The sequence below is a fragment of the Trachemys scripta genome, chromosome 3 (assembly GCF_013100865.1).
Source record: "Trachemys scripta elegans isolate TJP31775 chromosome 3, CAS_Tse_1.0, whole genome shotgun sequence".
Taxonomy (NCBI): domain Eukaryota; kingdom Metazoa; phylum Chordata; order Testudines; family Emydidae; genus Trachemys; species Trachemys scripta.
The window spans coordinates 54,945,289-54,965,075 of NC_048300.1; the positions used below are offsets into that span (position 1 = coordinate 54,945,289).

The following is a 19,787-nucleotide window of genomic DNA, read 5'->3' on the forward strand; positions in this document are numbered from 1 at the left end:
GCAGTAATGATAGAGAACAGAGATTGTAAGTGTATCCTCCCTCACTAATTTAGTTCATGTACTGGTAGCAATCTTGGTCAGAGCTCTTATTTAGACCCAATTTAGAAATTTAGTCCATTTCTATAAAAAGCGGAGCACATTCTAATACAATCATATGATCATATTTCACCAGTATCATTCAGGTGTATTGACTTAACTTTCCAAATTCTACCCCATATTGAGATGGTCAGCTTCCAAGTTGTGAAGAGCTAGGGATATATTTTGTACATTAACTTACTCCCAGTTAGCTCATAGTGAAAGTGTTTGGACACTAATCTTCTCCAAGATGTCTGGACACCCCCAAATGTAGAAAGCATCACCACCTAAAGATATCAAGGACAGATATGCTTGCAAATTTTTGCTGGACTAAAATGGATGTAGTGCTGCAAGAACTAGAGCCTGTGAATTCTCTTTAGGAAAAACACATCCTTGCTCAACTCCATTCTGAGTCTGGCTCTGACAAAAATCTGGTGTAGAGGGCACAGTGCCTTTTGAAATTTAGGAAGAATCCATTAATGTTTTAGAAAACATTCCATTTGAGTCATGTCAGAGGTTTTGTGTGTGAGGACCCATAGAGTAACTCATTCCAAAAAGACCACCCAGAAGAGAGCAATTTATATTATAGGGTGACCCTGTATGGTTCTATCTTAATTATCCTGAATGGAAAGGGAAGTAGCATGGTCTGAGAGTCTCTGCACAGTTTGAAAATTTAAGAGGGACTCTTGAACAATCCTGTTCCACAAGAAGTGGAAGATTGGACAAATGACCAGGGAGGATATAAAAATATCGCTCAGGCATGCAAGAGTGAAATCAGGAAGGCCAAATCGCACTTGGAATTGCAGCTAGCAAGAGATGTTAAGAGTAACAAGAAGGGTTTCTTCAGGTATGTTAGCAACAAGACCAAAGTCAAGGAAAGTGTGGGCCCCTTACAGAATGAGGGAGGCAACCTAGTGACCGAGGATGTGGAAAAAGCGAATATACTCAATGCTTTTTCTGCCTCTGTCTTCACAAACAAGGTCAGCTCCCAGACTGCTGGACTAGGCAGCACAGTATGGGGAGGAGGTGACCAGCCCCCCGTGGTTCAGGACTATTTAGAAAAGCTGGATGAGCACAAATCCATGGGGCTGGATGCGCTGCATCCAAGGGTGCTAAAGGAGTTGGCGGATGTGCAGAGCCATTGGCCATCATCTTTGAAAACTCATGGTGATCGGGGGAGGTCCCGAATGACTGGAAAAAGGCTAATGTACTGCCCATCTTTAAAAAAGGGAAGGAGGAGAATCCGAGGAAAGTACAGGCCAGTCAGCCTCACCTCAGTCCCTGGAAAAATCATGGAGCAGGTCCTCAAGGAATCAATTATGAAACACTTAGAGGAGAGGAAAGTGATCAGAAACAGTCAGCATGGATTCACCAAGGGGAAGTCGTGCCTGATTAACCTAATTGCCTTCTATGATGCGATAACTGGCTCTGTGGATGAGGGGAAAGCAATGGATGTGTTATTCCTTGACTTTAGCAAAGCTTTTGATACGGTCTCCCACAGTATTCTTGCCGCCAAGTTAAAGAACTATGGGCTGGATGAATGGACTGTAAGGTGGACAGAAAGCTGGCTAGATCGTTGGGCTCAACAGGTAGTGATCAATGGCTCCATGTCTAGATGGCAACTGGTTTCAAGCGGAGTGCCCCAAGGGTCGGTCCTGGGGCCAGTTTTGTTTTAATATCTTTATTAATGATCTAGAGGATGGTGTGGACTGCACTCTCAGCAAGTTTGCAGATGACACTAAACTGGGAGGCGTGGTAGATATGCTGGAGGGTAGAGATTAGATACAGAGGGACCTAGATAAATTAGAGGATTGGGCCAGAAAAAACCTGATGAGGTTCAACAAGGACAAGTGCAGAATCCTGCACCTAGGACAGAAGAATCCTATGCACTGCTACAGACTAAGGACCGAATGGCTAGGTAGCAGTTCTGCAGAAAAGGATCTAGGGGTCACAGTGGACAAGAAGCTAGATATGAGTCAACAGTGTGCTCTTGTTGCCAAGAAGGCTAACGGCATTTTGGGCTGTATAAGTAGGGGCATTGCCAGCAGATCGAGGAACGTGATCATTCCCCTTTATTCGACATTGGTGAGGCCTCATCTGGAGTCCAGTTTTGGGCCCCACACTACAAGAAGAATGTGGAAATATTGGAAAGAGTCCAGCGGAGGGCAACAAAAATGATTAGGGGTCTGGAGCACAAGACTTATGAAGAGAGGCTGAGGGAACTGGGATTGTTTAGTCTCCAGAAGAGAAGAATGAGGGGGGATTTGATAGCTGCTTTCATCTACCTGAAGGGGGGTTCCAAAGAGGATGGAGCTCGGCTGTTCTCTGTGGTGGCAGATGACAGAACAAGGAGCAATGGTCTCAAGTTGTAGTGGGGGAGGTCTAGGTTGGATATTAGGAAACACTATTTTACTAGGAGGGTGGTGAAGCACTGGAATGTGTTACCTAGGGAGGTGGTGGAATCTCCTTCCTTGGAGGTTTTTAAGGCCCGGCTTGACAAAGCCCTGGCTGGGATGATTTAGTTGGGAATTGGTCCTGCTTTGAGCAGGGGGTTGGACTAGATGACCTCCTGAGGTCCCTTCCAACCCTGATATTCTATGATTCACTGAACCATTCTGAAATGTTTTTAAAAGCCTTTAAGAAATGCTCAGTCAAAACAAACAAAAGTAGCTAACCTGCAACTTGGTTTGTAAATATATATAAACAACAGAAAGGGAAAAAAAATCATTGAGAGACATCACAAGCAAAGTTAAGATTAAACATGAAAATAAATAGAGCCATGTACGGATACAAAATTTGCATCCCCATCTGATCTTCAATCTGCAAACATGGTCCATGGATACCTGCGAATAGAAAGTGGATAACCGCAGATTTGCAGGGCGCTAAAAATAAACACAAAAATTTAGAAAGTATGGAAATTACAGTTACCATCATCCAAACAACCATGAATTTGCCCATGTATCATCATGTACAGAACATATGAAAAACAGAAGACAATGCTATTCTCAAACAACGCACCAGTGACTCAAAAAACAGAAGTGTCATAACTGGACTAATCCTATCCTTTCTGATAACCTAACTGTAAACTCACTAGACTAGCATTTAAATCAAAGTGCTCCTTTCTTTAAATGCCTACAAAAAATGAATGTACTCCTGACACCTTTAAACCCATATGCTGCCATTGGAAAAAGACGGGCTTTCATTTTTTCCTTTAAGAAAAAGTGTTCATATTGAGACAATCACAACAAAGAATATAGGTTTAAAATATAAATGTGTTCTGAAACTTAGCAAAAAGATACCCAGATACTATATCTGAAGATACTAAATTCTTAAATGGTCAGAGCAAAAATTACGTAATTTACATACAAAGATGTAGTGCACCATGGGAATCATATTTACATAGACACAAAAGTGCTAAACCAAAGCCAGAGTTCCTCAACTCCGCAAACTAGAAAAATAAAATGGATTTAGTCAAGTAAAGCTGATTTAGGAGATTTAACATAGCCTCATTGCAAAAGCTCTATCAAACATGCAGACGTTAAGATTCTAATAAAATTCTTCTTTTTGATCTTGAAATATATACAGGAATAATTTCTCCAACCACTGAAATGCGGCCACCTTTAAGGTATAGGACAACACATTATAGAAAGGAGAAGAAAATTCTGCCCAAATACATTGAGACAGAATCTGCTATTACAATAAGGATTGTGGAATCTTTAATGTCCACAAAGAGAAGATACAAAACTTAAAAAGTCAAGGTTCAATGAAAGATCTTCATAAGTAAACAACACATCGCTCAGTTAATGTATGTCAGTAGACTAAATGGCTGAATAGAGTCTACTGGGATTCAAATCTCTACCAAATAGTGGCAGTTAGTTAAGATATCAAAAATCAATCCTAGTCCAATTCAAAAGGTAACTTTTGCCATAATGCCGTTGTCTACGTCCCACCAAGCAAAGCATACTTCAAAAATATCGGAAAATCAGGGTTAACATTTCACGTATGCACTTCAATTATTGACTGGCTCACACTAACAAATAACAAGGCTAACATAACAAACAATTCTTGTTATTCACACTGGCATCAAAGTAATGAGCTCCAAAATAATCTAATCTATATACACAAATTACTAATCTGTTTTCGTGCCGATTGAATTTTTATCTGAATACAGTGAAACATGGCGGTGTGGGTGGGGGGAATGTTTGTTGTTATTGTTTGTTAAATACACGTCCAGTATTTCCTATTCAAAATAACAAACACAGAAGAGAGGAAGAACTTTATTATTTACATCCTGGGAAGCTGTTTTTTTATATTTTAAATATATAAACACAAATATGAGATGTAAGTCTATAAATTAAGAAAGGTATATTTTAGACATGAAAATAAAACCATATGAATATTCATTTCTAATAATACTTTGAACTTATAAACCACCTTCCAACCAATAATTTTAAAGGATTTTTACAAATTTTCATTAATATACAATAGTTACAAAACAATCTAAAATAAAGGCTTTGGGGCGAGGAGGCTGTCCAGTCCCAGCTGCACTCCAGCCATAGGAATTATGATACCTACGGACAGATTTCACAATGCATGACAAAAAGGGGCCATGACCGGGACACACTGCAGTGCAGGGTCAAAATGAAGGAGCTGCAGAATGCCTACCACAAGGCACAGGAGGCAAACGGCCGCTCTGGTGCTGCGCCCACGAGCTGCCGGTTCTACAAAGAGCTGGACGCGATACTCGGTGGCGACCCCACCTCCACTGCCAAGGCCATTGTGACTTTGGTGGCTCGTGTGCCAGTCGATAGTAGACTGAGCCAGGAGGAGGACAAGGATGTGGAGGGGGCGGGGGACCCAGAGGCAGAGGACAACTCGGAGGTCAGAGATGCATGCAGCCAGGAGCTCTTCTCTACCGAGGAGGAGGCTAGCCAGTCACAGCTGTCAGATGTTGGCGAAGCACAAACAGGAGAGGAGGCCCCTGGTAAGTGGATTTGATTTTGGGAACCGCTGAAGCGAGTCGTTGGGGGCTGGAGGGTTTCAGAAAGCAGGCTTGTGTCTGTATGATGCATGTACCACTACATGCCGAGTCTGAACAGTGGAACAGGATGTTGATTGACTCCCTCACTTCACGGGAATCCGCCTCAGAGATCTCCAGGAAACTCTTATGGACATACTGGGCAATCTGCTGCTGCAGGTTCTTTGGCAGAGCTGCTTTGTTTCTTGCCCCATTAATGGTAACTTTCCTGTGCCACTCTGCCGCCACGGGGAGAGCTGGGGGCGGGGGGAAAAGAGAATACTTGCTCCACACAGGTGGGCCGCATAAGGGCCAGTGCAGAAGCCACAGTCTTGGAGAAAACTCTCCCTTTATTTCCCACTCACCCTCAGCAGCAAGATATCTTCCATAATGAACACAGCTTGTGGAAAAATATGGGGACAGAAATAATTATAAGGCCCCCACCCTACAGTGCTGGCTCTCCCAAAGAGCCACATGCCCAATGTACAGTAGGGTCTGGGGACACTGATTTCCCCTGTGGCTACTCACCATTTTGGGGGTCTTGTGACTCATGTGTGCTTGCCTGGGGTCAGCCAGTTAGTGACAAGTATGTGAATGCTGGCTGTGTTTTAAATAATTGAATCAGTGGTCAGTGTGTTGCAAACAATACTGCTTCTGTAAAATTTGGCTTTACAGATATGACCTTGGGAGCCCAGCCTCCCTCTTTGTTACAGCTGGCTGAACGGCTGCGCAGAATTAGAAAACAGCCACGAAGACCTAAGGAGAACTTTCTGCGTGAGGTCAAGCACTCTGCGACCGAAAAACAGGAAATGAAGGACAGCGATACAAGGGACCGAAAGGAAAACGTGCACCAGAATGAAGCCATGGAGTGGCTCTTAAATATTATGGAGTGCCAAGTGGACATGCTCCAGGCGATACTAGCACTGCAAACTGAGCAGCTCCACACCTGCCCTCCCCTGCAGCCACTGTCGCAAAACTCTTTCCCATGCAACCCCCTCTCTCCCCAGACACTGCCAGCACACTTTTATCAACCTCCTGGCTCCAGTCTGTATCCGCGGCATTCCACTTCTCCCCCATCACAGTCCAGCACTGGGGACTCCCAGTACCCACTGCACTCAATACCCATCCCTCTGCTGTTTAGCCCTGCTAAAGTACAGTACCCACTGCTCTGTACTCCAAAGGAGAAGGTTGGATATGATCCCTGGACATACACAAATCTTTAACTGTCCTGGGACTCCACACCTCCTGGGATCTTCCCTTCCCCCATCCCCCTCAGTGCTGATGGGGTTTTTTGTTTGTCTCTCTCCTCCGGTTGTTGGTTTTTAATAAAAGAATTATGTTGGTTTGAAAGAAATCTTTATTCTATTAATTGAAAGCAAACAGAGCCCTGCAAAGCAACTGGCAATTTTCTTAAACCTTCATAGTGCATTGTCTGCACCAATCACAATCACCTCCTAGTATTAAAAGCACTGCACTCCCGAGTATAGCAACAAATATTAGTGGCTTTCAACTTCAAATTGCTGCCTTCAAATTGCAGCCACTGAGCCTCAGCGGTCCAGCTCTGAGTGAAGTTTTCACCCTTCCCTTCACAAATATTATGGAGACACACGACTATAAGCATAGGAATATTGTCATCGGCCAGGTCCAGCCTCCCATATAGGCAGCGCCAGCGGGCCTTTAAATGGCCAAAAGCACACTCAGTCATTCTGCACTTGCTCAGTCTGATGTTGAACTGCTCCTTGATGTTGTCAAAGTGCCTGGTGTATGGCTTCATAAACCATGGCATTAAGGAGTACGAGGGGTCTCTAAGGATCACAACGGGCATTTCGACTTCCCCTACAGTGATCCTCTGGTCCAGGAAGAAAGTTCCTGCTTGCAGCTTCCTGAACAGGCCAGTGTTCCGAAAGATGCCTCCGTCATGCACCTTTCCGGACCAGCCTGCATTAATGTCCGTGAAACGCGCACGGTGATCCACAAGCGCCGGAGAACCATAGAGAAATACCCCTTCTGATTAATGTACTCGGTGGTTAGGCAGTCTGGTGCCAGAATTGTAATATGCATGCCATCTAGCACACCTCTGCAGTTAGGGAAGCCCATTTGTGCAAAGCCATCTACAATGTCACGCACGTTACCCATAGTCATGGTCTTTTGGAGCAGGATGTGATGAATGGCCCTGCACACTTCTATCAACATGGGTCCAACGGTCAACTTTCCCACTCTGAACTGGATAGCGACCGAACAGTAGCAGTCCAGAGTAGCCAGCTTCCACAGTGCAGAAGCTTTGTGGTCAGCTGAGAAAGGAGGTTCCATGTGTAGAAAGTGACACTGAAGAAAGAAAAGCGGTGGTTGTGGGAGAAAGGGACAAACAGCCATTGAGGCTGGCATCTCTGAGGAGCAAAGAGGATGGTGAGCTGCATGATAAAAGGTAGATAAGTAAAGAAGGGACATGTTAAGAAGGAGGCGGCTTTGGACAGATTAAATGACTAGGTTGACATGACCACGGACTCCTGTTTACATTAAAGATAAGGTGATATACCATACTTTGTCAAAATGTATCACACAACTTAATTAGCAATGAATTTTATATAAATATTTCTTCTGCAAGATGCCCAGAATTCCCTTGAAGTGTTTCATCCCTTGTTTGCTGCAAATATCATTTTTTTTTAATACAGCAAAAACTGTGTTACATGACATACAAAGTAAAGAGTATGTACGTGATGGAGACACAAACCTTTAAGTGATGTTGCTATAAGCACCACTGAGAAGCTTGGAATAGTGTGAAACAAGAACTAAGGGGTAAAAATTACTAGAATTTAAGAAATCAATTAAAGATTATGAAAATACATTTTAGACTCTACTTATTACAATGCATATTCTTCTTTATATTTGATTTAACTTCCCTGTAGCCCACAATTAATAAAATCCGGTTAGTACTGGATTACTGCATCCTGCTTGAGAACAGAGATAATGTGAATATTAAGAAGACAGCCTTCAAAAGCCCAAGCATGTATAAAGGCCATAATAAAATAAAATTCCTGATCAGATGTAACGGTACAAAACAACTTAGATCCATTTAAACAAAGCACTCAGCTTTTCTATGTGGTAGACAGACGTTTTTGCCCCTGTACAAAAAATGCTGTCCCTTTTAAATCATGTTTTACCTTTTATTTTTCAGTGTTTTAAAAGCAACAGTAATAAAGAAATTGGTGCTTTCCGTTTTATGAATGACAGTTTTAAATTAACAACAGTCCATTTGCCAAGTCCCAGAAACATTCCAACTATCAAGAAATTTAAGTTAGACATCCCAAAATATAACAAATAGATACTCCTTGCTAGCAAATAAGCTAGTCAGATGAATTAAAATAACCTGTTAGCCACTCTGCAGCCTCAGACTAAGAGATAAAACATGTCCAGTATCCCAATGACATCTTTCAAGTTTCAGACATACAGAATTAGGTACAGAACTTACAAAGCACTTGGTTAGCTGAAAAGATCAGTGACCCAGAGGGGAAAAAAAAATGAGGACCCAGAACAAACCCATTTTAGCATTTCCAGCAGAATTTTTGTTAACACACTGATGACTAATGGATCAATATGGAATGTATCTATGACTAATGGATTCCTTAGTATTATGTATCATTCACAAGAGAATAGAACTAGAAACAAAACAGAAGAAGTCAGTAAGCTAAAAAATATTTAGCAAAAACTGAAAATGTAATTTGAGCTTTAAAATACTACAACAGAAGTAAGAAGAACTGCTTATGTTAGCCACTGAGCACGAATAAGACTGAAACTCCTTGCTATAGGCATATTTGTCTGATAAGGGAGGCACACTAACGTGACTACTATATCAGAGTTAGAAGTATCACAAGTACCCAACCAAAGTTCACTTCTAGGTACAAGGCTTTATTATTAAAGACTAATTTTAAATATTCAGTATATTTCGCATTTATGGTACTTGGCTATGGTATGTATTTTTTCTTCCACACTAGCAACACTGTGCAACAAAGTATTACCCATCTAACGTGCTGATTTTATTATCTCCCCTCCCCAAAGCATGCTTCTGTCTTTACTGCAACACCATTTCATTATAAGTATAAAGTTTTCAGAGTCTTGACTGACTCAATGGTGCCTACAATATATTCCCACCTGGTTTCCACACTTTCTGGTGTTAATACAGACTAATGCCAAAACCCAACCCAGTCATACCTCATTCTCTGCCATGAAATAAACTCTGCCAAAATCCAAATAATGTTTTAAAGGCAAGGCAAAGGTTTACCCCTTTGCTGAAAGAAGCAAATCAGGTGCTAAATAGAAAGAAAATTATCAGGTGCTAAATAGAAGCAACTGATTTTTTTTTTTTTAAACAGGTATGTACTGTAGAACATTTTAAATTATTATATACGTGGAATGTGAGGTCTTATCTTGATTAAAACATTTTTAAATTAAATGATTTAGTTGACTGCATAATTATGGTTTTAAAGTGGAGAGAGTGTCTACATACCCACATGACAGTGAAATAAAAGATTTTTTTTTAAATCTGCATTGTTAGCAAATTCCTATTGTTGAGCCATTCTCAAAAGCCAAGTCTCTCTCCAGCACATAATGATCACAAAAACACTGAAGCTGTACTCACATGTAAGGCAGAGGGATCTGGCAGGAATTCGGCATCCTCTCCAAAGATAAAATCTGGTGGTAGCTCTGGGTAGTGGGCATTGAAAATTATATCCCCTGAAATAAAAATAAGTGAAAAACACTGTTTATTTCCACTTCATATCCCCAAAATCCTAAGTACTGCAGAGGGAAAATGCAATAAGTCAATTTTCAATTAACAGAAGTCATATGCAAAACACAACTATCAGATGTACTGGATGATAAAGTTAATTCTTGAAGGCACTGCATCTTCCTGTGCAGGTACAGAAAACATGTAACAAATTATTGCTTGGTTTCTCACTGCTTATCCCAGAAGGGGATACCTTGAAGCACTGATATAGTTAGAAAAGCAACCATCTAAAATAGCACCTTCTTCAAAGCAGCACATCTGGGATATTAAGTGATTAAAAATTAATGCCCAGGATATCTGTTTTATGTATTTTTGTGAGTCATATCCAAGGAAAACCTGTAGATTTGCTATTGATTTTATAAGGAAGGCACTCAGGTACTATGGTGATGGGTGGCAGAATAAAACCCTAAGGTAGACATACAGAAAGCCAAATTTGCAATGCAGTGAATATTGGGAGAGGAAACCGGAAACAATACTGTCTCAAGAATTATCACAAAACTGTTAGGTAAGTACCATTTGCAGAATCCCTATTACTGAAGATGACATAAGAGACAGAACACAGGTTAATTCAGGGGTCGGCAACGTTCGACACGCGGCTCGCCAGGGTAAGCACCCTAGCGGGCCGAGCCAGTTTATTTACCTGCTGACGCGGCAGGTTCGGCCGATCGCGGCCCCCACTGGCTGCGGTTCGCCGTCCCGGGCCAATGGGGGCGGCAGGAAGCCACGGCCAGCACATCCCTCGGCCCATGCCGCTTCCCGCTGCCCCCATTGGCCCGGGTCGGCGAACCGGGGCGAGTGGGGGCCGCGATCAGCCGAACCTTCCGCGTCAGCAGGTAAATAAACTGGCCTGGCCCAGCCCGCCAGGGTGCTTACCCTGGCGAGCCGCGAGCCGAACGTTGCCGACCCCGGGTTAATTGTTGGACCTAGGTTTTCAGTGTTGACAGCTGTGGAGGAAAAAAATCATCACTGCAGTTGTAAACTGACTACATATGATTTAAATATCAGGGAAATAAAATATGAACTCCTTGGTATCCTTTTTATAGCACTTTCTAAATTTAATAACCATATTTCAAAAGAAAGCTTTTCATTTTGTTTACATCGCACAAAACACACTCATTGCACATGAACAGAGAACTACAAAACAAACATTTTAAAATGCATTAAATATTCCTGAGTTTACTGACTTGTTTTAGGCATCTTGTTAAATGACACCAACAGCCCCATGCATTAGGCTACTTTAATGCTGGTTTTGATAAGAAAACAAATCTTTATACAGTAGAAGTCGCTTAATAGATACAGGACTCTCAAGCTTCATTTAAGCAGCCTTCTTGATTAAGGTGAGTTAGTAAACTCTGTGAGAATTAAGGGAAGCACGGAGCTTCTAAGCTCTGTATAAATCTCTGTGGACCTTACTATCTATATTGACTGAGACACAGACTGTCATTCAAATCTGGGTATTAAACAGATAGTGTCATGGATTTGGAATGGTCCTATCATCCTATCATGCAGTGGTTTTCCCCAGCAAACAATATTTGGAAGAGGACGTAATAGATCAGCTGGAATCATCCCAACTAACCACATCCTGACTGAGTGGAACAGAATATAATGGAAATACTAAAGAGCTGGACTATATGTTATTTTGAATGTGTATTAATGCCATCTGAAATTAAATAAGACTATTAATTAGGTCACAATCTCTGACATGGAGTTCCCATCTTAAATATCTCAAAATATGTAACAAAACTACTTAGCAAGATTATGACTGCTTACAGTAGGTTAAAAAATTCTAGTTTGTACTATAAATTTAAATGTCAAATAAAATTCACAGTTTACACAGATCAAGATGTGATTGTTATCATGTAAACTTTCAGAGAACTACACTCAGCTAAACAGGAGGAACTGGCTTTGAAAGAAACTGCATTCAGTACTTCTTCCCTGCTTCTGAACTACTCCATTCTCCATTTGAAGATATATAATAGGCAGTAGCTCCACGAGCTCTGCGTGTAAAATAGATTTTTGGGACAGCAGGCATGAAAAGAAAGAAGCCAACAGCTAAAACCTGTTGTTATGTACTATCACCTGTGTAAAACCCATACAGCACAGTAAAACTGAAGACAGGAAAGTAGTATATAAAATTCTGTCCACACAGAGACAAAACCTCTAGATGTTTTTTAGCTTTCAAAAATGTGTGTATTAATGTAGTGCTGATGAAAAATACTGGATAAACAGCCCTGCAACCTGATGTCCTCTATTCATTCACGGGACAGGTAGAGGATGGGAAATGTGGAGGATCTGTAACGGCTAAAATTCTGTAAATGTGTCAACGTTCATTGAAAGGCACCACCTCGAGAAGCAGTGTGGTCCAGTAGATAGGGTGATTAAGAGACTCAGGTTCTATTCCTAGTTCTGATGTTGGCCTGTTGGATGATCTTAGTTAAATCACCTGCATTCTTTCTGCTTCACTTTCCCTCATTCGTAAAATAGGAATAATGACACTAACCTTCTTTGTAAAGCACTTTGAGTTCTACAGTCAAAAATGATATGTAAGTGCTAGGTATTATTATTATAGGGATGAAGGCAGCTCAGTCACGATGGGCTTCAGTCCTAGGTCTCCCTGCCAATTAGTGTGCAACTTATGTTGTTTTTTATTAATGCGAATGCTTGCCCACTGGAAACTGAAGTAGAAACCATCAAACACATTTTATGTAAGTCACCAGACCACCATCACATGGAAACAAATTTCGTTCACACCGTTCCTAGTGATTTGAAACAGTGACCTAAAGCTGAAAGTTTCTATAGTCTACGATTAGCCACCTGAACCACTCAATCAATCCACTAAGAATTTCTACACAATTTTTTCTGTTTAATGGTGTTTCAAAACATAATGATGATTTATAATCTATGTTGCACTGGAATTTGATAGGGAACATATCTGAAAACAGCTACATTGATTGAAATAACAACTTTAGGCCCATTAAGATGGAACAGAAAGTTGAAATTTCCCACAAAAGAACATTTTGTTTTGAGCAGGTGGAAGTGCTTTGTTTCAACTATTGTAATATAGTAGCCATATGTAAACAAAGAGCTCTGATAAATTTTCATCTAAAATTTAACTAAATCAGTAAAATCCTACACAATGTTTTGATTAGGGCTGTCGATTAATCGCAGTTAACTCAAGCGATTAACTCAAAAAAATTAATCACGGTTAAAAAAATTAATCATGATTAATCGCACTGTTAAACAATAGAATACCAATTGAAATGTATTAAATATTTTTGGATGTTTTTCTACATTTTCAAATATACTGATTTCTATTACAGCATGGAATACAAAGTGTACAGTACTCACTTTATATTATTATTTTTATTACAAATATTTGCCTGTAAAAATAACAATATAAATAGTATTTTTCAATTTATTTCATACAAGTACTGTAGTGCAATCTCTTTATCATGAAAGTTTAACTTACAAATGTAGATATTTTGTGTTACATAACTGCACTCAAAAACAAAACAATGTAAACTTTAGAGCCTACAAGTCCACTCAGTCCTACTTCTTGTTCAACCAATTGTTAAGACAAACAAGTTTGTTGACATTTACGGGAGATACTGCTGCCTGCTTCTTATTTACAATGTCACCTGAAAGTGAGAACAGGCGTTCGCATGGCACTTTTTTAGTTGGCGTTGCAAGGTAATTACGTGCCAGATATGCTAAACATTCGTATGACCCTTCATGCCTCGGTCACCATTCCAGAAGACATGCTTCCATGCTGATGACGCTCGTTAAAAAAATAATGTGTTAATTTAACTTGTGACTGAACTCCTTGGGGGAGAATTGTATGTCTCCTGCTCTGTGTTTTACCCACATTCTGCCACACAGTTCATATTATAGCAGTCTCGGATGATGACCCAGCACATTGTTTGTTTTAAGAACACTTTCACTGAAGATCTGACAAAATGCAAAGAAGGTACTAATGTGAGTGTGACGTTGTGCAGTCTATATGGTTTTATAAAAACTTGATAATAAGTCAATATAATGTAACTGAGATAGTTTTAGAGAAAATACGGTAATAAGTGAATGTAAGTAACTGGGATATGCCTCATGCAAAAGGTCTCTTGTAAAGTATCATTACAAAGCTTATAATCTACTGAGTATGATCATCTGATTTGTATAAATGTACCACTCTTGTATCTAAAACTAGAAATATAAAATGTAACTCTGAGGGCCTATTGTAATTGTGTAAAGTGTGGACCATTAATGATGGTTTGGAATCTTGATGACTCCCATTGTCTGCAGATGGCTGTATTTACCTGTGAGTCTTCCTGTATATGTGTGTGCTGGCAAGTGAGTAATGAAGTCTTGCAGTGACATGTGATCATGTCACCTGAACTGGAATCCATCTTTAACCTGGTGCTTTTCCAGTGAGGGGGGGTTGGAAACCCAGAGAGACAAAGAGTTCCCGCCTTATGCAAAAGATATATAAAGGGGGGAAGAGAACAGAGAGAGAGAGAGGAGCCATCATGAAGAATCCCCTAGCTACCACCTGAGCTGCAACAAGAGCTGCACCAGGGGAAAGAATTGTGCCCAGGCCTGGAAGGTGTCCAGTCTGAGAAAAACTTACTGAAGCATCTCTGAGGGTGAGATCATCTGTATTCAGTTTGATTAGGCATAGATTTGCGCATTTTATTTTATTTTGCTTGTGACTTACTTTGTTCTGTCTGTTACTACTTTGAACCACTTAAATCCTACTGTCTGTATTTAATAAAATCACTTTCTATTTAGTAATTCACTCAGAGTATGTATTAATACCTGGGGGAGCAAACAACTGTGCATATCTCTCTATCAGTGTTATAGAGGGCGAACAATTTATGAGTTTGCCCTGCATAAGCTTTATGCAGGGTAAAACGGATTTATTTGGGTTTAGACCCCACTGGGAGTTGGGCATCTGAGTGCTAAAGACAAACACTCTACTGTGAGCTGTTTTCAGGTAAACTTGCAGCTTTGGGACAAGTGATTCAGACCCTGCATCTGTGTCTGGAGCCAAACAGGAGTGTCTGGCTCAGCAAGACAGGGTGCTGGAGTCCTGAGCTGGCAGGGAAAACAGAAGCAGGGGTAGTCTTTGCACATCGGGTGGCAGCTCCCAAGGGGGTTTCTGTGATCCAACCCGTCACAGTGAGATTTCTAAAAATAGCTACAGCACTTGACGCAAGGTTTAAGAATCTGAGGTGCCATCCAAAATCTGAGAGGGACGAGGTGTGGAGCATGCTTTTAGAAGTCTTGAAAGAGCAACACTCTGATTCGGAAACTACAGAACCCAAACCACCAAAAAAGAAAATCAACCTTCTGCTGGTGCCATCTGACTCAGATGATGAAAATGAACATGCATCATCAGTCTGCACTCCTTTGGATCGTTATCAAGCAGAACCCATCACCAGCATGGAAGCATGTCCTCTGGAATGGTGGTTGAAGCATGAAGGGACGTATGAATCTTAATCGCATCTGGCACGTAAATATCTTGCAACGCCAGCTACAACAGTGCCATGTGAACGCCTGTTCTCACTTTCAGGTGACATTATAAACAAGAAGCAGGCAGCATTATCTCCTGCAAATTGTAACCAACCTTGTTTGTCTGAGTGATCGGCTGACCAAGAAGTAGGACTGAGTGGACTTGTAGGATGTAAAGTTTTACATTGTTTTATTTTTGAATGCAGGGTTTTTTTTGTACATAATTCTACATTTGTAAGTTCAACTTTCATGATACAAAGATCACACTACAGTACTTGTATGAGGTGAATTGAAAAATAATTTTGTTTTGTTTTTTACAGTGCAAATATTTGTAATAAAAAATAAATATACAGTGAGCACTTTACACTGGGTATTCTGTGTTATAATTGAAATCAAAATATATCTGAAAATGTAGAAAACATCCAAAAATATTTAAATAAATGGTATTCTATTATTGTTTAGCAGTGTGATTAATTGTATGAATAATCACAATTAATTTTTTTGATTGTGCAATTAATCTCGATTATTTTTTTAAAATTGCTTGACAGCCCTAGTTTTGATTTCATAAGAGCAGCATTTTCCAAAAGAAATCTGTTCAGTCTGAAAATTTTCGACCTCTAAAAATATGAAAACATAATAGATATTACAATCCAACCTGAATATTAACTGTATATGCAGTAAATGTTTAAATCATTTATAATGTCATCTTTTTTAGTTGAGAAGCACAGAACCTAGGAATCATGACCCAGGGGTTTTACTCCCAGTTCTTCAATTCATTGCCTATATAATTCTGTGCAAGTTAATTTAGTTATGCCTTTCCTTCCCAACCCCCACATCTATAAAGTGGGGATACTTACCTACCTCACTAGGGAGGTTGAAGACAAAAGCTTTGATCCTGCAATGAGCTCCACAAGTGAATCTCTGCAACTGTGCTGAGCACCATTTAAGTCAATGGGATTTAATTCAGGCGCAGGGATCTGTCCATGCACAGCCCATTGCAGGATCAGAATCTGAACTTTTAACATCTGTAAAAACCTTTACGTTCTTGGAAGAGCTCATATGTTCAAATGAATCAACCCTCCCAATATCTGTGTAATATTATCCTTATTTTACAGATGGTGAAACTGAGGCACAGAAAGTTGTATGACATCCCCACACCCAAAGGTTACACAGCAAATCAATGGCAGACCCAGCACAGAACACTGATTGCCTCTCAAAGTCTTGTGCTATAGCTACTAGATAAGGATCCTATGAAATGCAACCTTTTGAGTTTAGATGTTACCCAAATACTATTTGAATAAGACGGAGTTTTAAAGACGCTATGGTAAGAGGTAGCAAATTTGCAGTTTGACACTGTTGCTCCGGTTGCCCGGTCAGGGCAACCTATGTGCTTACCTATCATTTGTGGCCATAGAGGTCTTTGTTGGTGACAGCATTGGTGCATTTAATACAGTTTATTGCAATACTCTTTTCTACAGTTTTCTGGCGTCTACAATTAACAAAAGGCTGTTTTTAGGACTGTCCTTAACATCAGACCCTATGTGTGAATCAAGGCTCCTAGAGGACAGAAATTCTACATTAAAAATCAATGCCCTCCCTCTTCACGTAGAAAGCCCTTCAGTGTATTGGACTGAGCTCTCTCTCTAACCAGATGACATACATTATCACCAGCTGAGGTCACCTTAAGTTAGGCCCCTTATCACAGTAGCACATAAACCCTGTCATACTGTTTTCTTCAGCCACTTTTTTCCAAATCAATCCTGAAAACACAATAATTTTCCTCTTTGCTTCCAGTCATTAGTTCGATGCTTTCAACGGTATTTATACATTGGAAAGACAAGGTAGGTGAGGTAGCATTTTTTATTGAATCAACTTGTGCTGGAGAAAGAGACAACTTTTGTGCTACACAGAGCTCTTCTTCAGGTCTGGGTAAGGTACTCAGAGTGTCACAGCTAAATACCAGGTGGATCAGATTGTTTAGCAGTTAACACCTACTGTAAGAGTCCATTCAAGGTGAAGAATACAGAGGGTATAGATGTAGCTCCCTCCCTTCCTGCTGCTGTTACTAAAGAGTTTCCCGCACTCTGAGGCTGGAAGACAGACACATCTCACAGGCACCTCTTGAAATCACTTATTGAGGCAGGGGTTCCTCTCATATGGGAGGACCCATACCCATATGTGCTGCCTATGGGAGTGCCAGGGGACACTCAGTCATCCAGCCTAAGTACAAGAACGGTACAACATGAGGTAAGATAGTTCTCAATTTTTTTTTCCATAATGTGGATCACATGTTACTAGGCAGATAGGGATGGGCATGCCCATCCCTCCCATGTTTGCAAACAAAAGAAGGGACCAATCATATACTGTATCATGCCTCTTGCAACTATAGAAATTACTTACATGGATAAATAACGTTTGAAATGTATTTTTAGATTCTATAATACAATTTAACAGATTAAAAAAGGAATGGAATTGTCTCTGTGGATGACCAACAAGCACTCAACAGACCAGTTTGAGAACAGCTGCAGTGGAAGAATGAATTAACATTATGCACTTTTTTTTTTTTTTTTTTTTTTACAAGAGGGACTAAAGAAACACCAATTTATGACTACATGAAATCAGGAGTGATTAACTTCTTATGACCAAGGACGTTAGTTATTATAAACAAGCCATGAAAAATTACAGCCAGATAATATTAGAAGTCTCACTTAAACCCAGAAAACAAAGAAAAATAAAGTTTAATGCTAAAGCTAATGTTCATCTTTATCCTATTCTGTACTACAACATACAGAGGGCTGAATTCTGCTCTCACCTTTGCATGACAGATTTAATCTCTGATATTCAGCTCTCCCTGTGTATACTCCTAAAGAAACATTCATCCAATTCCGCACTCAAAAGCCCCACACAGAGCACATTTGAAGAGGTCCCTCTATGGAGTCTGTCAGCCCAACTATTGAGTCACCTGAAGAGGGGTTCAAACAGAGCATTGCAATGTATTCTTTCTCCAGAATAGCTGAATTTGCTGCCTCCAACTCCTCCAAACGGTACCTAGCTCAGTTTCTTGGAACCTGAACCAACATCTCCGTGTGGCAGCATGCTGTACCTGCCATTAGACCACCCTCAATATCTCAAGTAGCTAGTGATACCTCATGCATTACCTACTAATCATACACTCATTTTATAAATGGATTTTGAGAGAGAGCGGAAGAGCGAGAGAGAAGAAAACTGTCACTTTCATACTATCAGTTTTAAAACTCTTTCAGAATCAAGAGCAAGTTTAAGGATCAGTAATGAATTTGGATAATATAAGCACCAACTGACACGACGACTCCACAGCAACAAAACAATTATTAATGAAAGTTTTGAAGGTCATAGCTGTCAATCTTGGGCTAGCAGGTAAAGGCACTTGAGGAGTAATGTGTTCAGTGTATCCATTTGTTTATTTGTACTCCATGGGAGTGATGAGGCTGGGCTGTAGGCCTCTGAACAGGTCAGGTGAGACAGCTGTTTGTGTCTTGGTGAGGGTTGTGGGACTGGGACATTTGGGTCTATGATCAGCCCCCTGGGTTGAAGTCTCAAGTGGTTAATGCCTCCCTGGTAGCAAGGGAAAGGAGCTGAGCAGCAAGGTTCAGTATACAAGTCATGTGCCAAGTGAACTCCTGAGCAGGTAAACGGGGAGTTTTGAAGGAAGTTTGGGTTTTCCATTTTATGTTTGGCTCTACACCAGGTGGCAAATATGAACAAGGAACATCTCATGTGACCTGCCTTGGACTTGCTAGATTTTCTTTTGTGCTGGAAGATAGAAGAGAGTCCTGGTGCATGAAGTGCAAGTTAGTGGCCACACTGAAGAAGAAAATGTGGTCTGAAAGTGGAAGTTTCAACACTGCCCAGCATTCAAGAAAATGAAGACTTCTTGGACAACCAGAATCCAATGCTGTTGCCGCAGACACCACAAGAAGAGGGACTGGTGTTAAGAGAACTGGAAAGAGTAAAAACCAAAGAAACAGACCGGCAATTTCTGACTAAGAGAGGAAAGAGAGCCAGAAAGCATTCAACTTCACGTAATCAGATACTCAGCAAAGTCAACTGCCAAGGAACCTGTGTCTAGACGAACAGAACAGGAAGCTGCAGGGGACATACATGCTGGGTGTCCTTGCAGTATGAAGCAAGTAGCCACCACAAGGTATTCTTCAATCATCCTAAGAAGTCAAACCACAGTCAACAGTAACTCTATATTAAGATGAGTAGATGCAGAATTCAGCAAGTGACACAAGGAAAACAGGATAGCGTGCTTTTTCCCTGGAATGAAAATATGAGATGTAACTGCAAGGTTGGACAGGTTTATGAAGTAGTTCTCCATTAGTGATGATATATATTGGAAGCAATGACTCAGCATTGTGTGGAACA

The 19,787-nt window shown here is 40.6% G+C and overlaps 1 protein-coding gene across 1 annotated transcript in view; it reads right to left on the minus strand.

The window, feature by feature from the left end:
• The window catches only part of BABAM2 (BRISC and BRCA1 A complex member 2), a 324,027-nt gene that overhangs the window by 243,977 nt on the left and 60,263 nt on the right, over positions 1 to 19,787 (minus strand). The window contains exon 4 of the mRNA XM_034764779.1: positions 9,729 to 9,823. Coding sequence (XP_034620670.1) covers positions 9,729 to 9,823 — 95 coding nt within the window. The remainder of the gene's footprint in view (positions 1 to 9,728; positions 9,824 to 19,787) is intronic.